General features: G+C 62.0%; 8 protein-coding genes and 3 non-coding genes across 11 annotated transcripts; 5 read left to right on the top strand and 6 right to left on the bottom strand.

Annotated features, from left to right (window-relative positions):
* Positions 1 to 189: 189 nt before the first annotated feature.
* On the bottom strand, positions 190 to 772 carry Q8F55_002917 (uncharacterized protein; the record flags this gene model as incomplete). The annotated part of the gene is made up of 2 exons (XM_069351487.1): positions 190 to 709; positions 744 to 772. The coding sequence occupies 2 exons, from the start codon at positions 770 to 772 to the stop codon at positions 190 to 192; spliced, it is 549 nt and encodes a 182-aa protein (XP_069211873.1).
* A 669-nt stretch (positions 773 to 1,441) lies between these two features.
* Q8F55_002918 (uncharacterized protein) lies at positions 1,442 to 2,095 on the bottom strand (the record flags this gene model as incomplete). The annotated part of the gene is made up of 1 exon (XM_069351488.1): positions 1,442 to 2,095. One exon carries the CDS (start codon positions 2,093 to 2,095, stop codon positions 1,442 to 1,444), a length of 654 nt encoding a protein of 217 aa, XP_069211874.1.
* Positions 2,096 to 5,630: 3,535 nt separating this feature from the next.
* On the bottom strand, positions 5,631 to 7,487 carry Q8F55_002919 (uncharacterized protein; the record flags this gene model as incomplete). Its single annotated transcript, XM_069351489.1, has 5 exons — positions 5,631 to 6,067; positions 6,106 to 6,511; positions 6,557 to 6,637; positions 6,675 to 6,945; positions 6,985 to 7,487. 5 exons carry the CDS (start codon positions 7,485 to 7,487, stop codon positions 5,631 to 5,633), a joined length of 1,698 nt encoding a protein of 565 aa, XP_069211875.1.
* Positions 7,488 to 8,220: 733 nt separating this feature from the next.
* On the bottom strand, positions 8,221 to 8,306 carry Q8F55_002920. The gene has a single exon. It is a non-coding gene; the product is annotated as a tRNA-Glu (tRNA).
* A 1,250-nt stretch (positions 8,307 to 9,556) lies between these two features.
* On the top strand, positions 9,557 to 11,223 carry GIT1 (Plasma membrane permease, mediates uptake of glycerophosphoinositol and glycerophosphocholine; the record flags this gene model as incomplete). The annotated part of the gene is made up of 4 exons (XM_069351490.1): positions 9,557 to 9,683; positions 9,720 to 10,164; positions 10,204 to 10,374; positions 10,431 to 11,223. The coding sequence occupies 4 exons, from the start codon at positions 9,557 to 9,559 to the stop codon at positions 11,221 to 11,223; spliced, it is 1,536 nt and encodes a 511-aa protein (XP_069211876.1).
* A 520-nt stretch (positions 11,224 to 11,743) lies between these two features.
* Q8F55_002922 (uncharacterized protein) lies at positions 11,744 to 12,148 on the top strand (the record flags this gene model as incomplete). Its single annotated transcript, XM_069351491.1, has 1 exon — positions 11,744 to 12,148. One exon carries the CDS (start codon positions 11,744 to 11,746, stop codon positions 12,146 to 12,148), a length of 405 nt encoding a protein of 134 aa, XP_069211877.1.
* Positions 12,149 to 13,381: 1,233 nt separating this feature from the next.
* Q8F55_002923 (uncharacterized protein) lies at positions 13,382 to 14,979 on the bottom strand (the record flags this gene model as incomplete). The annotated part of the gene is made up of 3 exons (XM_069351492.1): positions 13,382 to 14,182; positions 14,229 to 14,390; positions 14,428 to 14,979. The coding sequence occupies 3 exons, from the start codon at positions 14,977 to 14,979 to the stop codon at positions 13,382 to 13,384; spliced, it is 1,515 nt and encodes a 504-aa protein (XP_069211878.1).
* A 1,180-nt stretch (positions 14,980 to 16,159) lies between these two features.
* On the top strand, positions 16,160 to 16,247 carry Q8F55_002924. Its single transcript has one exon. It is a non-coding gene; the product is annotated as a tRNA-Val (tRNA).
* Positions 16,248 to 16,264: 17 nt separating this feature from the next.
* Positions 16,265 to 16,348, top strand: Q8F55_002925. The gene has a single exon. It is a non-coding gene; the product is annotated as a tRNA-Arg (tRNA).
* A 409-nt stretch (positions 16,349 to 16,757) lies between these two features.
* On the top strand, positions 16,758 to 17,155 carry Q8F55_002926 (uncharacterized protein; the record flags this gene model as incomplete). Its single annotated transcript, XM_069351493.1, has 6 exons — positions 16,758 to 16,764; positions 16,797 to 16,842; positions 16,876 to 16,926; positions 16,972 to 16,995; positions 17,039 to 17,045; positions 17,090 to 17,155. The coding sequence occupies 6 exons, from the start codon at positions 16,758 to 16,760 to the stop codon at positions 17,153 to 17,155; spliced, it is 201 nt and encodes a 66-aa protein (XP_069211879.1).
* Positions 17,156 to 17,493: 338 nt separating this feature from the next.
* Positions 17,494 to 19,824, bottom strand: Q8F55_002927 (uncharacterized protein; the record flags this gene model as incomplete). Its single annotated transcript, XM_069351494.1, has 9 exons — positions 17,494 to 17,622; positions 17,662 to 18,023; positions 18,069 to 18,527; positions 18,570 to 18,750; positions 18,791 to 19,196; positions 19,276 to 19,494; positions 19,540 to 19,611; positions 19,667 to 19,733; positions 19,803 to 19,824. 9 exons carry the CDS (start codon positions 19,822 to 19,824, stop codon positions 17,494 to 17,496), a joined length of 1,917 nt encoding a protein of 638 aa, XP_069211880.1.
* Positions 19,825 to 20,035: the final 211 nt, after the last annotated feature.

Genomic DNA, 20,035 nt, shown 5'->3' on the forward strand with positions numbered 1-20,035 from the left:
AGAAAAGAAGCATGTCAGGGATTACAGTTTGGAACCAAACAACGACCAGCGTCGAAGCTGTACACAATCAGCTCATTCGGCTTGCGTACTCGCACCCGCTCCCTCGCACTCACGCTCGAGCAAAAGCACCGCCACATTCTCTGATGCGTCTGTGCATGGCTCTGGCATTGGCTGCCGTCGCTCCCCAGCCTAGTGGTCGCCTGCATAGCCCGAGGTGCTGCTGGCGGACGACTCCGACGTGATGTCAGAGGGCGAGTAGCTGCTGCTCCCGTCGTCGGTGTAGTCGTACGGGTTGCGGTCGGTATGGTATCCGTACCCGTACTCCTCGTTGGCCCAGTCGGCGGCGCTGGTAGCGTGGAGCGGATCCTCGCGCTCGGCAGTCGGTGTGAGCTCGCCTGCGCTGTCCACATCGGCGTCGTAGGTCGTCGTGGTGGGGGAATGCTCGCCCGAGCTGGGCGCGTCCTGGTCGCTGTCGTCCTCAGGTAAGTTGGCGGTGGGCTCGCGGTGCTCCTCTGGTAGTAGGACCCAGGCGCCGTATGGGGTCACCAGTGCTTCGTCCTCAGTCGCCGAGGTGGTGAAGGCGCTGTCGTACTGATCGGACTCAGTGTCGTCCGTCGACTCATCCGACATGGGGGAGCCAGGAGCTGGGCCTGCCCACTGGTAGTCCACCCAGCCGGGGGCGGCACCCTGGTGGTACTGGGTGGTGGTTCTGCGAGTCAGCACGGCACTGCTGTTGAACGCACTCCTCGTGGCTGTGGTTGTTGTAGCTCATTGGTGCTGGTGCTGCAAGCAAGTGTACTTTTCCAAGACAGTGTTAAGTGTCCCAGAGGGCTAGGTGCACGGTAGCTCTCCTCCCCGTACTCTTGGGAGGATGCCCCAGGGGCGGCGGGCGACAAGTCTTCATTCAACCTGTGCACCCAATCCTACACATGGACCCCTACAGTTCTGTCCTCCCTCCCAATCCGTGTGTTTACCGCCAACGCCAACAGGTACGGCGTCTCCCTGTGCGTGTGTGTTTGTGGTGTGTGCGCATCCTGGTGCCCGAGGACGACTACACGTTGTGGCGCAGCCACCGGCATCCACCCTGGTTTATGGCGCTTGCACCAACTCTACACAGCAATCGTCCACTTGTGAGGTGTTCTCCACTTCCAGACGGCAACACTCACGTTGCCTTGAGGGGATATAGATGGTAATACCGACCCCCAGTCCCTTAGCCTCATTTTGCGGATTTTTTCAATTGTGGCGTTGTCGTAGGCCACACCCCACTCCTCTCCGTCCCATCGAGCCGTAACAATCGGGGCATATGAAATCAAAGCGACTACTAAAGGTCACCGGCAAAACAGCGAAAGACATAGGGCCAGCATCTATCACGATCTCTACAAATGTCATCTACTCTACAAGATGCTGGAAGCTGGAAATACATATGGATCAAATTGGTTCTCTAAGCGCCTTGCTGGAGGAGATTAGTCCCACTCTGAACTTCTAAAGTAAGCGCGGCGTGCTTCGCCATCCACTGCTCTAAGGTCCAGGCGGACGTGTCTACACGCGAGAAGTGTGGCGCTGCTGCAGCCTCACCAGTCGTGTCGCTGATTGAGTCGTCGACAACCGCGGTGCCTGGAACACCAGCAGGGCGCCTCTGGAAGACGTTCAAGACGAATTGTTCGGCCGAAAGGGGTGACACCCCGTCATCGTCGTCATCGATCCACGCAATATGTTCAGGTCGGACAGGTAAGGGCTCCAGCAAAGCACCAGCTTCTGTCCCGATAACTGCAGGCGGGGGTGGGGCGTTAACGTCGTCGGCGGAGAAGTCGGCGGAGAACGCGATGAAGTCCTTGAGGTCGAAGCTCTGCTCGTCCTGAGCGACCGCCCCTTCAGCCTCTGCCTCGACGACCGGGGCCGGGACAGAGGCTGGCGGTGCAGGTTCTTGATTAGAGAACTCCAAGCCTGCGATGTCGAAAACCTCCCCGTTCTGAGCGAACGAGTTTTCAGCCTCAGAATCGACGGCCGGTGGATGGGCTGGACCTTCAGCTTCTTGGCGGAGGTACTCCTCAAATTCCGCCCAGTTGAGGTTTAAGTCAAAGCTCTCCATGAGCATCTGCTCTTCCTGAACAAGCGGCAGACCGTGCTGCGAGGGGGAAGCTGCGATTGCTGAAGGCTCCAAAGTAACGCTGACCTGGTTGACCTCCGGCTGTGGCGGGGTTTGGTACGCCGAAGTGCCCGGAGTTGGAGCTGTCGATGTCTGTGGGGTAGGTGAGGCGTTGTAGCGGCGGGGTGAAGGAGCGTGGACATGATAGACCTGTGGTGCAGGCGCCAGTTGGTGGTGAGGGAAAGGCTGAGGCCGCTGGACAGTGACTTGAGCGGCAGGGATGTATTGTGGCGGCGAAGAGGCTTGGGGCGCTGGGGCTCGAGGGGCTAATGTGGGAATCGGATAGGGCGAAGATGGGTGAGGTAGTCTGACTTGAGGTGGGTGAGGTGTGGACACTTGAGGTGTGCCGGCCTGAGGTGAATATGAAAGTTGAGGCATGCTGGCCTGGGGTGCGTATGAAACTCGCGGCTGGGTCGCCTGATGCGTGTGCGCTTGAGGACCGTACAAGTGATTTGGGTACCCGTTCTGTGGAAGCCCTTGCGGCGGGTATCCTTGCTGCGGGTATCCTTGCGGCGAGTATCCTTGCGGCCGGATGGTGTTCGGGATCGGAGGGGTCGCCACCGGTGTGGCAACCGCTCGGGGGGTCGGGGGAATGACCTGCTGAGCGTGTCGAGGCTGAGAGTGAGAGGTTCCCGGGGCCACGGGTACTGCCGATGGAGCATGGGGCACAGAGGACCCTGGGGTGCTCGACTCGGGCCTCTCATAAGGCTTCGAAGTCCGGCTCGCTTGCTTTGTCGGCTTGGCTGGGGCGCGAGTGGCAGCCTTCGGTTGCGGCTTGGGCTTGGGCGGCTGCGCGGGTCGTCGGGAGACGTTTTTGCTTGCTGCCTCCACGCGTCCCAGCTGCTCTTGCATGCGCTTCCTCAAAGCGCCCATCTCTAAGGCCTCATCTTCAGGCTTCCGCCTCATAGCCTGGTTCCACTGGGCAGCAGTGTACCCTCGAGCAGTAAAGTTCGGGACCGGTGGGAGTTCAAACCAGTTCACTTCATCTTCGCTATCCTCGCTGTCAGGCTCCTCGGCAGGCACATTTGAGGCGGGCCGCGGGATTTCACGCTGCAAAGCCACACTGGGGTAGTCTTGAGCACCAGAAGTCGAGGGTGGAGGAGTGCTGGCTGCGGGGGAAGAACGCACTCCCATTGCCTGCTCCAACTCAGCACGGCTGTTAAACCTTCGTGGGTCTGACAGAGGGGGAAGCACTTCCCTAGCTGTCCCCCTGTGTTGGATGTTGGGAGGTTGCTGAACTGCAGGACGAGGAACCCCAGCTCCCATCGGAGGCCCTGTGTGTCCTCGAGCGGACGGCATGGGGAGCGGTTGCGACTGTTGTGTTGCCTGAGCGACGGGTGGTTGAACGGCCTGAGGGCGTGGCTGTGGGCCAGCATAGCTCGCTTGTGGTGATGGAGTGGAGGCGAGGATGTGATGCGGCTGGGCAATCGATGCACGGCCCAGGGATTGATGCTGCCGCTTTATTTGCTCGCGCTTCCGCGCTGCCTGTTCACGGTTCCACTCCTCCTGTTGACGCTTCCCCGCCTCCAGATTTTGCATGAGGAGCGCAGCTTCGGAGGTCTTACCCATTGGGGTCAACTGGTAGGCTGGTGTATGCTGAGGGTGCACCACTTTCTGTTGCTGGACATGGTTCAACACTGCAGTCTGCTTCAGCTGAGGTTGCGCTGGAGGGTGCCGCTGTTGACCGCTTGGCCCGACGATCTGCTGCGGCCAGGCTGGGGGCGGAGGCTGGTACGCCTGGGTTGGGGGCATCTGGGGTTGGGCATGGGTTCCTTGCCCCCATGAGGAAGGTGCGGCCATCACCTGTTGCGAGTGGAGCCCGTGGCCCTGCTGGGCTAGGTTCCCAGGCTGAAGGTTGGGAGACGGCTGCATCCGAGTCTTGGGGTCGAGCGACTGAATCGGCGTGGGTGGCTGAAGGCGAACCGTCGGGTACGCTTGAGGGGTCGACTGCCCCGCATGCGCCTGGTGAACAGGGATAGGGGAGATGCCTTGCTGGACCTGCCCAACGGCGGGGTTGGAGGGATATGCTGGTTGGCGAGCGAGGGGGTGAATGGTGTTGCCCATTCGCGGCGTCGACACTTGTGGTGGGGTGGAAACCGCCGGAGGTCGTGTTCCCCACAATCGTTCTTCCGCCATCGTCATTGCAGCAGCGTAGTCGACTGCAGGTGGATGAACTTGACGCTGCGATATGTTAGCTAGTGAGGCTTTAAACCGACATACCACTTGGGGAGTGAGAGAAGGAGTTTGTGTAGGAGCGTGGGGCCCAGGTTGGGTGATGGCCGCGGATGTGTCGAGACGCGCAACCTTTGAAGCGGGCTCGGGGAGCTCTGCCTCCCTTGAAGTCCTCTTACTCAGTTCAACTGTTTCCTTGCCCTCAGTTGGCAATGGGACTGGGAGAGCTGCAGGAGAGAGGGAAAGAGGCGTCGAAGGGCCGGGTGATGGAATCGACGCCGATGTTGATGGGGACTTCCAACCGCCCAGGCGCGAGCCCACACCTAACGATCCAGCCCACCAATTTTTGGGAGAGCCAGGTGTTTCTGCTTCGGGTTGAACGACAGGGACTTGGGGCGAGGTTGAGAGATCGGCTGGTGTAACGGCGGGGGCGGCAGTCGACGAGGTCGGGGCCGATGAGAAGTCGTTCGGGGTAGGTGTCGCACTCTGTGTCACAGGCAGTGACTGTGTGCTGCCGAATGGGTGGACGGGCGGTCCTTGTGGCTGTTGGAGAAGGGCTTCTGGGGCTTCCGGGTAGGTTGGAAGTTGAGATGGTTGAGCGGACAAGGTCTGAGTTGATGCAGGTGATTGAACCCCAATGGTGTTTGGAGCAAGTGGCAAAGATATGTTTGGTTCAAATCCCATATCGAGTGGACTGGTGGCAAGTGATGAAGCTTGAGGATCCGGGGGCAAGGTCATCCCAGCCTGCTCAAATGCCTCGCCCATCTGGAGAAGGAAGAGATCGTAATCCTCACTGGTGACAGGTTCCTTGAGCGTCTCCACCTGCTGCTCGCGGGTGTGGGGGGCATGTTGAGTAGATGGAGTTGAGGTGCTCAATGGGGGTAAGCCGGTTAACCCCAGTTGGCCGGGGAATGGCGAAGGACTGCTCATGGCTGAGGGAGTGTGAGGTAGTAGGCGATACAGGTGGATGGGTCGAAGAGGAGAGGAGAAGGACTGTTGAGGCCGTATGTAAGACCACAAGATGGTGAAGTGCGCTGATAGTATTGCAAGAGACGAAGTTGTGTTGAGGAAGAGAGTTGAGGTGTGGGCCTCACAACAATGATGACCCGTTGTGAAACGCCATCAATGTGCCACTCTATTATGTCCCTGGTGATGCACTCTTCACCGCTTCTCTGGTCGGCAGCAAAGGATGCCAAACGTTTCAAAGGACAAGACGCGGAGAATAAGTGTACGGCAGCAGTGCTGACACAATGCATTCAGGCCCCAAAACGTATCCTTGTCCTTCTGAAATCACTACGAGCAAAGCCGCCGTCTACTTAGGGTACGGCAGGGTGACGTCGAGAGGCTTGTTGAGGTACCACGACAGGTCTTCACCGCGAACCTCGCGCATGGTGACCCCGTTACCGAGGTATGAGTACCGGTTGCCGTCGTACTCGATCTCCATGTCCTCGTAGCGTGGCTCTGAGACCATCTGGATGAAATGGATGCGCGATCCGGGGTGGAGCGCGATAAGGTCGCCGTCAATCGTGCCGCCCTTGAACCACGAGGAGCACTTGGAGCTCCAGACGGTTGTCTTGAGCTGCTCGTTGCGGTGGATGTTGAACTCCTTGACGGCCGCGACAGTCGGCGCGATGGACCGGATGGGCTCGACCTGCATCTTGTTCATGACCTTGAGCATGTACTGGGACATGACCTCGATGATGGGGAGAACTGATCCATGAGCCACCGGAGCAGATGGGCCGAGGTAGGCTGGCGTGTCAGCTTGGGTTGGGGGCTCGGTGACTTACTGAAGTAGTTGGGGTGGTTGTCGACCATGATGGACATGTACGACTCTGCCGGGCCCTTGGACCAGCGCTCTGCGAGATCGGCGCCATTGCGGCCAACGAAGGGGAAGCGTGGCTTGAGGGAGACGTCGAAGCCAGTCGCGCAGACAATGGCGTCGACGGCGTGCTCGACGCCATCGGCAGTCACGATGCCGTTGGCGGTGACTCGCTCGATGCGCGTCGACACAACGTCGACGTTGTCGGACACGAGCGCCTCGAGGAATCCGTTGCCGGGGGTAGGACGGCGGCACCCGACTGCAAAATCTGGGATGAGAAGCTCTCGAAGCTCGGGCTTGGACGCAAGCTTGGTCGCCATCTCGGCGGTGCAGACCTCCCTTGCTGCGGCCTGCTCGGCCGACCCCTTCTGCATCTGGAACAGCGTGAGCACTGATGCGTTCAAACTGCAAACACCTACTATCTTGAAGCGCGAGTTCAGGCTGTCCTCGATACCCTTCCGGTAGGAGAGGTACTCCTCCGGGTCCTCCTCGAACTTGGCCTGGGATTGTCAGCTGCCGCGCAAAGTCACCACCAACCTTCTGCTCGTCGGTGTAGTTGAAGTTGGACCCGTTAGGCCCCGCAAACTGGGCGCCGTACGACGGCGTGATCCACGCTGGGGATCGGATGAAGCACTTCATCTGCCCGACGATGGGCTGCAGGCTCGGAATGATCTGCACGGCGGTTGATCCGACGCCAATGACAGCGATGGTCTTTCCCTTAAAGTCGTACGTCTGGTCCCACTTGGCCGAGTGGACAAGGTGGCCCTTGAAGTCGTGCAGGCCGTCGATAGACGGCCACTTCCACTTGCTGGAGAGGTCAGCATGTGGGCAGCATCGTCCAACTCACTTGAGCACGCCGTTGCCGTTGACGAGGAAGTCGGCGCGGTCGTCGAACTCGACTCCGTCGGGCCCGCGCACGCTGACGACCCACTCCGCCGCGTCCTGGTCCCATCTGGCCGCAACCACCTCGTGCCCAACCTTGAAGTCGCCCCGCAGGTCGTGCTGGTCAACACACCAGTTCATGTAGTCGTAGATGTCCTCCGACTTGGAGTAGAAGCTCGGCCACCGGGAGTACGGCGCCCAGCTGTACTGGTACGAGTGGGACGGGATGTCGCACGCGCAGCCGGGGTACCTGTTCTCGAGCCAGGTGCCACCCAGCTCCGTGTTGCGCTCGTACGCGACGTGTGTGTAGTCGCTCATGTGAGTCTTGAGCTGGAACGCCATGTTGATACCAGACGCGCCGCCGCCGATGGTGATGATCTTGATGTGCCGCTTTGTCCCGAGCGGAACGTCGCGGTAGGCGTAGCTCGCGTCGCCATTGCTGCGGTTACCGTTCGTTGGGATCGTCATGCTGGATATCGGTGTGAGTGGTGCCGGGCTCGGCGGGCAACATCGTCCCAGGTTATATATGCAGCCATGAGTGTCGGTAATGCAACGGTTATGGAGACCCCGATGTGGGGTTAGTGGGTCACAAGGAGCAAGTGGGCTTGGCAAAGTCGACCGTCGGGCACGCAGGATGCGGGGTTCGGTGTCGTGCCGCCGGCTCGTTTGACATCAGCGCCATCGACATCAGCAGCCACCCAATACCGTTGCTTATCTAACACTGGCAGTCAGGCAAACGCGTCTCCGCAGGCACTCCGGCGCACTGGAACGATACGTGTACTGCTCTGAACGCCGGGATCTCGGGCTCGGGATGCCTATCTCTCTCGGAACATTGACACTATCTCTTTGTGGGATCCCTTGATGCCCACCAGGTGGTGCGGTTATGTAAAAGCCGATGTAAGGTGCAGCGCATCATGATCTGTGAGTGACGGCAGTGCAGGCGACGACGAGGACGTGAGCGAGTCAGCAGAACGGGGTTGAGACGCGAACGCGCTCGGTGTTGATCTTTGTCTTGGTTGCCAGCCTCATGTCATACCCAGCCTCCTCAATTGATCACATGCTGTCTCCCATTGTGCCCCCAAGCCGTAACGCGTGCATGCAGAAGCGTTGCCATTGGCAGTGCGCGTTTCATTCACCTTTAAAATTTTCCACCGATCCGAACCAACAACAAAAGGGTCGACCGTCTGGTCAACCTCGTTACTTCTCCGCCAGGGAGTCGAACCCTGCTCTACCGCGATGCTATCTCTCAATGAGAGGCGGTTATACTAACCGATATACTAGCGAAGAGGACGTCTCTTGCGGCGCAGACTCGTTGGAGAGCGTTCGTGCGGCGCAGAGGCCTCCTTGGGAAGGAGGCGCTTCCTCCCTGACGAGGGCAGGGCCAAGGCGGCGGCTCCTTCTTCTTGCCTTTTGTCCTGTCGCCAACACTCACGTGAACGCGCCAGCTTGACGCTCACCGAGCTCTCAAACGAGTCGCCGGTACGCTGATCGGCTCACCGGCGTACGTGCTCATGGCCGCCTTCCTCGTCCACTCGACGGGTGGCGAGAGAACGACGGTTCCCCATTGCTCTTCAACAGCCCTTCCTCCTCGCCGCGGCTTCCCGCTTCACTACCAACAAATATACATGGCTGTGCAGCCATGCGCAGCCAACACGTGCATGTCACTCCCTACTCGAGCTAGGAGACGGACAGCCTGTGCGCAGCGGGATGAAAGCGCAGGTCTTCCTCCCCCCTGGTCCTCGGGTTGCTGCAATCCACTTGCTCGTCCGACAACCCGCTCACATGGGCGGCATTTGGGCCTCTCCGAGGCTAATTTAAGCTTGCCTGAGAGGCTCCCTGACACCCAACGCCGACCCATACGCTCGCCGGGTTACTCCCCCACCCCGTCCTGTGCGAGCTGGCATCGGCTCATGAGGGTTAGAGGGTCAGCCGAGCAAAAAATAGCAGCCTCAGGAACGCGTGATAACATCCGCCTGAAAATGACCCGGTCCTCGCACTCAAGTTTAGAACTTTTGCAGAAACGTGCGCGCTTCGAGAGCATCGTCGAGCGATACACAGCACTTGTAGGTCCGAGGTGCACCGACATCGGACATGGCGCTTATGCACAGTCGGTGTTCAACGTCGTGTCGGGCTCCACAGCAGCGTGGGGGTCGGTCGTCCGACCAGGCACATGTCTTACTTAGGCGCCGGCGAGCCGCCGTGATCCACCCGCAGCCATCGTATCGTCAGCTAACCTCCTAGCATGGCAGTGGAGGTCTCGTCTACCGCGGAGACACACGTTTGATCTCATGACCGGCCAGGCGGGTTCTGCACGCTATCGGGGACCGCGGTGGGCATCGCTTGACTCCCGGGGCGGTGACTGCGCCTGGTTACCGCTCGTCGCCGTTGCTACGCGTCGAACGTGGTTGACGCGGGACAATGTCTCATGTGAGCAGTTGTGCGAAAAACGCGCTGGGTCCAGCACCACGACAAGATATAAGGCCTTGGACGATGAGTGTTGATGAGCCCAAAAAAAACCACTTTGTGGACCACCGGCCATGACCGCCACCACCGTGCCCGAGTACTCGCCCGACACCGAGAAGGACGTCACCTTCGCCCAGGGCTCCGCCGGCAGTGATGTCGCCGCCGAGCCCGAGCTGCACTCCGAGGAGCTGGAGTACAAGGGTGAGCTGCGGGTCACGTGGCCAAGCTGACAGCCAGCCAAGGCGTCCGACTACTTCACCCTCATGGCGTCGGGCTTCGCGCTCGTCTCGGACGGATACCAGAACAACCTGGCTACCGTCTTCAACGCCGTCTTCAAGATCCTCTACCCGGCCATCTACACGTCGGTCGTCTCGACGCGCGTGTCCAACTCGCTGCTCGTCGGCGAGGTCCTCGGCCAGGTGGTCGTCGGCCTCATCTGCGACCGCATCGGCCGCAAGACCGCCATGGTCGGCACCACGCTCCTCATCGTCCTCGGCGGAATCCTCTCCACTGCGGCCACTGCGCCCACGCCCGAGGGCATGTTCTGGATGCTGACCGTCGCCCGCGGAACCGTCGGTGTCGGTGTCGGCGGCGAGTACCCCGCCTGCTCGACCTCGGCGTCCGAGGCGGCCAACGAGAAGTTTGGCCGCGACCGCGGAAAGGTCTTCATCCTCGTTACCAAGTGAGTGGGCGTGCCTGGTCAGGAAAACTTACGCCGCAGCCTCATGCTGTCGATCGGCGGCCCCATTGTCATCTCGCTTTTCCTCCTCATCATCAACGCCGCGGGCTACAAGGGCACAAAATCCGCCAGCGACATCCACAAGCTCCAGTACACCTGGCGCATCCTCATGGGCCTAGGCATTCTGATTCCTCTCAGCGTCTTCTGGTTTAGGTACGCATGGAGCTGCAGCTGCTGCTTGGAGGTGCTTGGAGGTCGCTGATCGTCAGACTCCGCATGATGAACCCCAAGATCTACCGCCGCAACGCTATCCGCCGCAACCCTCCCTACGGCCTCATCGTCAAGCGCTACTGGAAGACGCTCCTAGGTACCGCGGGCACCTGGTTCCTGTACGACTTTGTCACTTTCCCGAACGGCATCTTCTCGTCGACCATCATCGCCTCGGTCATCCCCGGAGCCGGCCTCATCCGCACCATGGAGTGGACGCTCCTCCTCTCGGTTCTCTCGCTCCCGGGCGTGTTCCTCGGCGCCTGGGTCGTCAAGTACACGGGCCGCCGCAACCTCCTCATGATGGGCTTCTCCGGCTACATTGTCTTTGGTCTCATCGTCGGCCTCTCGTACGACAAGATCACCAAGGTGGTCCCCGCCTTCATCATCATGTACGCGCTCATGCAGAGCTCGGGCAACTTTGGCCCCGGCAACATGGAGGGCACTATCAGCGCCGAGTCGTACCCTACTTCGATCCGCGGCACCTGCTACGGCTTCTCGGCTGCCATTGGCAAGACTGGCGCGGCCATCGGAACCCAGGTCTTCACGCCTATCCAGAGCAAGCTCGGCAAGCGCTACACCTTCATCATCGCGGCCTGCTGCGGTGTTGCTGGTGTGCTCCTCGCCTTCTTCTTCGTCGAGGATAAGGGCAAGGACAAGCTCGAGAAGGAGGACGAGCTCTGGCGCCAGTACCTCGTCGACAACGGCTACGGTGATATCCAGATGGGTGACGGCTCGGAGGAGCACTCGGCCAAGGCGAACGCCGATGTCGAGAAGCTCGAGTTTGAGAAGTAGATGGCTTTTGGGGGCTTAGGGGCCTAGGGGTCGATGCATTGGTTTATTCTTTGGCAGGGAAGGCTGGCGCGCGGTCAACCAGAAGTGCCACTTGCTTCTGCCACACAATGGCAGAAAGGCGAAGGAGTGTCAGCGTGGCGCCTGGGCGTGGCTCTACGGCACCCTGCCTTCCCTCCGAAATGGACGAGACAACGGAGAGGTACGCCGGACATGGACGAGGGGACGGATAAGTACGCCCTCCCACAACCAGCTCGTCCTCGGGGGCGACGGCCCTCCAAGCCACCAGGACGCGGCAACTCGCCATCCGCCACACGCTCCCCGCCACCACACCTGCACCCCAACCCCCCATGCATCCCACCCACTGCATGTGCACAGCACCCCACTCTGCCGGCGGGCCACGTGCATGCACAGCCGCCCGCTGCCCCGCGACCACCCGCCCCGTGCAGTGCGCGAGCCCCCGGCCCGAGCGCACGCGCGACCACTACTCGATATCTCAGCACCCCAAACTCGCTCCACCACAATGTGCATCCCCCTATCGCACATCCTCAGGCGCATCCTGTGTCTTGGGGCGGGTGGCGACCGCGACGACAACGACAACGAAGACGCCGCCCCGCCGCCACCGCCACTCGCCGCCACGCTGCCGCCCGAAGCGCTCGTGCGCTCGCTGCTCGCCGAGCGCGCGACCGTCGCGGCCGCGCTGCCGCCCGAAGCGCTGGTCCTGTCCCTTCTGGCCGAGCGGCGGGGGATGCGCCTCCCGCCCGAGGCGCTCGTCGCCTCCCTCCTCAGCCAGCCACGTGCCGACGACCGCCAGCCGATGCCGATCCGTCCCCCGCCCCACTCGGTGCAGAGCCAGCGCGCGCCCGCCGCCTTCCGCCTCCTCTGGGTCCGGTACGGCGAGGCGACGCCGGCGTGGACGGGGCGCTAGGAGGCGCTGCTCTACGCCGGCCCCGTGCGGTCGGAATCACCGAAGCACCTCGCATGTGACGGAAGGAGCTCCACAAGAATGCTGTCGCTCTGTGTGCTCTTCGGCGTCCAAACACCCGGAGGGAGCGACTGTCGGCCGCCCCATGCAGAAGGAAGCTACTCACCCCCACTGTAGGGGGACAATCTGGGGAAGAAGGCAAGCTACATAAGCCGTCGGTGTTGGGTCGGCACCCTCCCCAGCTCAACAACAATGGCCAACTGCAACGCCCGCTCTCCCACCGCCAGCAAGCACACCCAGTGAGTGGTGCCCACGGCGGCATGCTCACGCCCAGCACCGCCCCTGCCAACTTCAACGACCCGGCCTGCAACTGGCCCAACTGCGCCTCGCCGGGCACCAAGGAGGAGAACATCCCCGGCACGTGGTGCGACGGGCGTGAGTGAGGCCGCTGGGGTAGCTCACAGCAGACATGGAGCTCATCAAGGACGACATCTTCCCCTGGGCGTTCCCCTAATCTTGTCTTTGTTGTCGGCGCCACGCCCCGGCTGTATCTCGTGGGCGCATGTATTATCGTGACAGCTTGGTCAGAGCGGGCGAAGGAGGCTGAGCGAAGCGCACCCTACGTGCCGTACCGGCAGCTGCTCCTGCTCCTCCCGACTGCCGCGCGGACTGCTGTTATTATCGGACCTCATGTCGTCAGTTTGCCCCGTTGTTGTGATCACCGCTCGCCACCATGACAATCCGCGGGGCCGTCCGCGGCGCCAAGCTCAAGTTCCAAGCGCTCCTCCTCGGCCTGTTCGGGCGGCGTGTCGACATCGACCCCCCGCCAACACCGCTGTGCGTTGCGCAACTCGCTGCGGCTGACACCAGCCTCCTCGAAGAACGCGAATGGGACACTGGACAGGTGGTCGTCACGTGTGCCGAGTCGCGCTGCACGGCGCGCGTGCACCCCTGGCAGCAGTACTGCCCTGCTCGTGGGTGCTGCTATGGTTGGTGTGTGCTGACAACAGACGCGGATTGGGCCCACACATGACCTGTGTGGGGAGGGGCGCCTGCGTCGTCGGTGTTGTACACTTTCCATGTACCATTCCCCATTGTGATTCAGACTTGCGTCAGACTCGAGTGCACACTCCGGTCGACATCCGAGCTTGCTTCTCGCGCACCGACTGACGGCCGGGTACTGCCACAGCTTATGCCGACAACACCTTGACATATGTCTTTTGAATACAACCACGTCTAAATCTGGTACCTAAAGTCCTCGGCGTGCTCGAGCACGACGGTGCCACGGTCTGCGCGCCTGTTCTGGAACTTGAACCACAGGACGAGGCCGGCGCAGAAGGCGATGACGACAATGTGCATCGCGACGGTGAGCCACACGCCGGTGGGGTAGCCGGGGGCGTCCTTCTCGTAGAAGGCGACCGAGGAGATGATGCCACCGACACCGCCCCAGGCGACGATGAGGGCCGAGGTGAAGCCGCGCTTGCTCTGGGCGCGGATGGACGCCTGCGCCCAACCGATGGACAGGGACACGTTGGTGTTGACGCCGCCGTTGGCGAGGAAGACGCCGACGTAGCGCGCCGCCTTCTGGCTGGTGGGCAGCTGCGAGTACATGAGGGTGCCGGTGATGACGCAGAGGCAGTTGGCGACGATCATGATGGCGCGCATGTTCTTGACGCGGTCCGAGATCCACGCCGAGGTGAAGGACGGCACAATGAGCCAGAGGTAGGGCGGCGCCATGAGCAGCTGTGAGAGGACGTTGCTGAAGCCGATTGACGCGAGGATGCGCGGGAGGAAGTAGGCGAGCGAGTACATGCCCATGGCGGATGTGCAGAACATGAAGGCGAAGATCCAGAGCTTGAGATCCATCATGTACTGGGCAAACTTGTGCAGCGTCATGTTGTCGGCCACGGCGTCGCCACGGTCACGGTTGATGCGGGTGTGGATAAAGTCCTTCTGCTCCTCGTTGAGGAACGTCGCACGGTCCGGGAAGTCGACGAGGAACAGGACGGCCACGACTCCGACGGCGACAGTGATGATCTGGGCGCGTGAGCTTGGGCAGGGTCGGTCGCGGCGGCGTACTCACGCCATACATGATGAAGATCCAGCGCCAGCCCGACTTGCCGTGCATGCCGTGCATCTGGGAGATGCCGAACGAGAGGGTCGCACCGAGGCCAGAGAAGACCATGGACGACGTGTAGAAGAAGGCGAGGCGCGTCGCGATCTGCTTGCGGGGGTACCATGTCGACTGTGGCGTGAGTGATGCGCCGCCAAGGGCCACTTACGATGAGGTACGCGGCACCGGGGTAGAGACAGGCCTCAAAGGCGCCGAGCATGACGCGCAGGCCCATGAGCTCCTTCCAGTTGTTGACAAAGCCCATGCCGAGCTCGACGAGGCCCCAGGCGATGCAAGCAAAACCGAGCCACCAGCGCGCGCCGAACCTGCGCAGGCCGAGCTGCGAGGGAATCTCGAGCAGGATGTACGGGATGAAGAACATGAGCGTGATCATGCCGTAGCGGTTGTTGCCCTCCTTGAGCTTGAGGTCGGTCTGCATCGCCTCCTTGTTGGCCGCGCGCGCCTGGCCCAGGTTGGACCGGTCGCACAGGGACACAAAGTACATTGCGCTCAGAATGGGGATGAGGCGCAGGTCGACCTTGCGGATCGTCTTCTTGACAAACACGGGGTCGTAGCCCTCGTCAATGTCGTCATACTTGCCGATCACGTCGACGTCGGACCCCTTCTTCTTGATGTCGTTGTACCCGTCGTCGCTGCGCCCCGAGGTGGTGGGGTAGACACCGGCCGACTCGATCTGGCGCTCTTCGTTCTTCTCGGCCATGTTGCTGTCTGTGGAGAGGGGTGCGGGCGTTGCGGGGCCGAGAGGGTCCAGCAAGCAGCGTCTTATACGTTCCCTCAACGCTTGTGGGGTTCCGTCTCCCAACATGTGGGGGCGGACGCACAGCTGCCTGGTTACCAGCCGCCACGTTTGCGAGCCACATTGGTGCCAAGCGCTCGGCACTTCCCTCGCCTCGACCATCCAGCGGATCTTGACCGTGGCATCACGCGGAGGCCCCACAATTGGCCCGAGTCGCTTCGGGGTACGTGAATTGCAACCGGGCCGACATGTGGAGGCGGGGGTGTCGCGCAAGTAGAACGACGCCCGTGTCGCGCCGCGCTCCCGCTACTCCCACACCATATCCGCGGATGTACACTTGAAAGCCGAATGCGGCGCCGCGCCGCTTGGCACCGACCGCTGTTTCGCCAGCCAACGCCGCCCTCCGCACCCGCCGCAGCCCAATAGCCTTCCGATCCGGCCGTCGGCGCCTGCGAGCGCCCTGGGCATGTGCCTCGGATTGGTGTCCACGTTCTGGGCAGGTGGGCGGGAGTGTTGGGCCTCGCGAATCTCGGCGCCGCCGCGCCCGCCCGCGGCTCGGCTACACGCCGTTCGATATCCGAGCCTCTCACAGCGCGGGGTGCAGGCAGGGCTTGGCGAGGACGTGTGGGGTTGGAGTCAGCGAGCGTCAGTGGAGGCCTGCCGACCGGCTGTGGGGGTTCGAGGTCCCCACACATCAGCTAGCGCCGTGAGTAGTGTGGTGGAGGGATCTGCATACCCCGCAACCCACTCTGAAATCAGCGCCAAATCAGCGGTCCGTCCCCGTGTCATCGGGGTGTGGAGCAGATACTGGCGCATGGTTGATGGAGTTTGAGGTGGATGAAACGCGAAAGCCGTGGATGCCAAGCGTTGAGGGGGTTAGAGCGGAAGTTTCGGAAGTTGGGCGGTGGGCAGGGCGGGGGTCGCGCGAGGCGGTTACCATGATGGCGCCGTTGCTTCTCATTCGTGTAGCGAGCTTGTGCCGTGCTTGTGGACAACACAAGAAAGACCGAGGATTCGGCTCAAGAAAGTGGGCCCCACAGCTCGGCGCAACTCACCTCGCTCGCCAGTGTCCACGCCGCCGCTCTGCCACATTGTCGCTCCCACCGCGCGCCCACACCCCCCACAACCCTCAAGAAAACACCAAGGCCACTTAGCTCAGCTGGTTAGAGCGCATGCTTAACACTCGAAAAGCGTTACGCATGAGGTCGGCGGTTCGATCCCGCCAGAGGTCAGTGTCATCAACACGTTTGCGCGTTTAGCTCAGTGGCAGAGCGTTGGCCTTCGGTTAGTCCTGGAGAACCAACGGTCGTAGGTTCGACCCCTGCAACGCGCTGTTTTTGGGCCGGGGGACGTGGGTGGGGGTGATATGCGGGCCGCGAGGAGGGCGTCGAAGGTGTGGACGCGTTGACGCGTTGATCGGCCCGTGATTGGCGCCGCTCCCTTGGCTGGCCAGTTGAGCCAGGCATGCCCTCGACTGGGCTCCTTGCGATCTGCATCGCCAGGCAGTCCATCGAATCCTTGCTAGCTATCTGACGCGCCGCACAATGTGAGACGCGCTGTGCAGTGCTGTGGCAAGGCAGCGTGTAGTTCCGCCCAGCCACCCATCACCGTCACCGCCACGCCCACAGATCGACAGCCCACGTGGAAATACTCCCGCCCACACACCCGCAATTGTCGACGCGCGACTTTGTGCGGAACCCAACAAGCGCGATGTCGTTTCGCCCCATCTCTAGACGACCAACATGACCCGTGCGTGTGTGCCGTGACGCGGCTGACGGCAGGCGGCGACCAGCGCGAGCGCGACCGCGCCAAGAACATGGCCAAGCTGTGCGTTTTTGTGCTTGGTGGAGCTGACGGCAGCAACGCGGGCAAGAAGAAGCAGTCTGGCGACCCGAACGCGAGGCGCGAGGCGTGAGTCGCCGCTTGGGATGGGGTGGGGCGAAGCTGACGAGGTAGCGACGCCAAGGCGCTGCAGGAGAAGTGAGTAACCGCTTTGCTCTGGGAGGAAGTGCTGACCCCGCAGGATTGCTGTGAGTTGCCCAACAGCGACCGGACACGCCAGCTCACTCTACAGGCCAAGAAGGCGGCCGCTGAGGGCGGCGGAGACGCCGCTACAAAGGGCGGAGCGAAGAAGAAGTAGACGGCGGCCCTTGCCGGCCTTGCCGGCCTTGCCGCCCGCCGACGCGCCGTTTAGCATCAGCACGCGCCGGCTAGCCCCGCCCACGTTGCGGCATCACGCGTGGACGCCCCGCACCCACGCCACCATGCCGCCACGCCCCGCGACAACAATGTAATGCATAGATGCCATGACATGATAACGGGGAAGGAAGAGTGTGTGTGAGGCAAGGTACTGTAAAGTGGCTCGGTAGCGAGCCCCGTGGCACCAAATGAGTGTGCGCCACGGCTTTTCGGCGCCGCGCCGTCAAGTCGTCGTCGTCGTCGTCGCCGCGTCGTCGTGTTGTACAAAGATCGCCCCGCCTAAGCGTCGCCGCCGAGCGCCTGGATCTCGGACCGCACGCTCGCCTCGGTCTCAATCTTCTGCAGCTGCGTCTTCTCCAGAACCTCGCCCTTGGCAACACGGGCCTTGAGATCGTCAATGGCCTTGAGCTGGGGGTGTGAGCTAGAGCCATCGTGGTTGTAGCTCACCTTCTTGGTCAGGTTGCGGATCTTCTTCGTGTTGGCGTCGTCGTCGCCAGCAGCCGCCTCAGCAGTCACCTCGAGCTTGGCAATGGCAGCGGCAGGCACATCCTCGGCAGCAGCATCCTGGCCCTTCTTGTTCTTGCTCCTGGTGCGCTTCTTCTTCTCGCCCTTGTCGGCGGCCGCTCCGGGAGGAGCACCGGGGATGCCACCGCCGGGAACGTAGCGCTGCGAAGGCTTGCCGCCCTTGAACATGGGCGTTGACGCGCCAGACGAGGGGGCAGAGTCGTCGTCGCGGCGGAGGTAGGCGTCCGAGGCCGCGTTTCCGCGAGCACCAGGAGGGCGGTAGGCACCGGCGGGCCGGGCAGCGACTGCAAGGTAAGCTTTTGCCCACTCCGACGTCCTCGTGCACTCACCACCGTTCTCCTCCTTGTCCGACTTGAACTGCGCGACGCTAGCGTTCGCCTCGGGGGCCTTGGGCACGACAGCGGGGAAGACCGGCGTGTCCTCGACCTTGCCGGGGCGGAAGCTGGCCTGGTACAGGTCGTCCTGGGGATGGATGTGCAGGAGCTGGCCACCGGCCCACCAGATCTTGACACCGTTGTCCACACGCAGACGGGGAGAGAGCGTGGCCGTGAGGATGTAGCGACCACATGGCGACCACTCGCAGTGCGACGAGTTGGACGCCGTGAACTCGGCCACCTTTTTCCGCGTGCTGACCTCCCAGATGTCGATACCGCCCGCGAGGTTGCCGAAGCCTGCCGAGAGGAGCAGGCGGCCCTGGGGCTGGTAGAGGACAAAGTTGCGGGGGTTGCTGCCCCACAGGTGAATCGGCTTGGCCTTGAGGTCGTACGTCTGCGTCCTGGCGGGCATGTCTGGAGAGTTAGCTGTTGCGAGTGTGACGCTTGCCAACTCACAGCCGTAGCAGACGGTAAACTCGCGCGAGTTGGGGTTCCAGTTGAAGTCGTAGATGGGGCCCTCCTTGTCGAGGTCGACGAGGCCGTCAAACTTGCCGTCCAGACCGACGAGGTAGAGGTTGGTCTCGCCGTAGTACGACTTGCCAGTGTTGTCGACGTCGGTGTGGGTGAGGAACAAGGCCTGGCGGGTAAGCGCGATCCACCCTGCCACAACTACCCACCATAGTACCGGCGTTGTTCCACTTGACGTTGAGCTTGTCGGCCTTGTAGAACGCCTTCCTCGACATGGTCACGGGGAAGTCGCGGTTCTCGGTCTGGGTAGCCTCGCCGTTGGCGGCCTGAGCCTTGCCGAGGAGCGCCGAGAGGGGGTAGAGCGCGAGGCTAGCCGGCGCGCCCTTCTTCTCGCCAAACCACACGGCGACAGCCGGCTCCTGGTACGGCCGGATCGGCTTGCTGCTCGTCGTTCCCTCGGGCAGGGCAGAGGGGTCCGAGATGAACACGTTCTTGATCTGGCCGTCACCCTTGATGCGCGTCACGGGGCGGGCCGCGAGCGGCGGGGTGAAGACGAGCAGGTCCGACGCCGTCGGGCGGAGCAGGTGGGCCTCGTCGGCGGTAATGGTCGGCACCCTGGTCGATTAGCGACACTTTATCGATCGGCGAGCACCGCCGCGCCGCCCAGACCATCCCATCTCGCCCTTTGACTCACCAGTCGTCACCCGTCTTCCAGTACCAGCCGCCGACGTTCTCTCCAGTCGCAACGTCCCACGCCTTGACATTCTTGTGCACGTCCGTGTCGCTCTTGACGGGGCGCTCGAACGTGAACAGCCAGCTCGACTTGGGCGAGAAGCTGACATAGACGACGCCTGCCTGCTCGATGGTGCGGGGAGCCGTGGTCGCCTCGTCGGCGGCCGACAAGAGCTGGACCCTGCGGGGTGAGTTGGGCGCCATTCAGAAGCATGCAGCAACTCACGACTCGGCAGAGGCATAGGCAAACCACTGTCCGTCGGGCGAGTAGGCGAATGCCCTGGTCGCGGCCGTGTCGCTGTTGATGTTAGCTCTGGCTCGAGCTGTGCTCCTCTCCACTCGGTTCCACTCACGCAGGGATGCGGCCCGTCACGTCCCAGCTCGGGCTGTCGGCGATGCCGGTTACTTTTTGCGCGCGGACTGGGGTGTTTGTGAGTCCTTTGCTCGTTCTGCTGCTGTGCGGCACGACGCGGGCCCGAGTCTACTCACAGGCGTACTGAGCAGAAGCCATTTTGGTGGTCGTGGGTGTGTGGCTCGGCGTTTAAAAGGTAGCTCGAGTGTTGCGCTGTGCTTGCAGAAAGTTTGTGCAAAGAAGTCTCGTCTGTGCACCGAGTTAACGGTTCGAGAGCGAGGGGGTAGAGAGGATGATGCCGACTGGCGTGAAGGAGGAGGAGGAAGGAAGGTGATGGCAGTTGTCGATCTCGATCACTTGGAGTGCAGCG

Source organism: Vanrija albida (assembly GCF_041260175.1).
Source record: "Vanrija albida strain AlHP1 chromosome Unknown contig_2, whole genome shotgun sequence".
In the NCBI taxonomy this organism is placed as follows: domain Eukaryota; kingdom Fungi; phylum Basidiomycota; class Tremellomycetes; order Trichosporonales; family Trichosporonaceae; genus Vanrija; species Vanrija albida.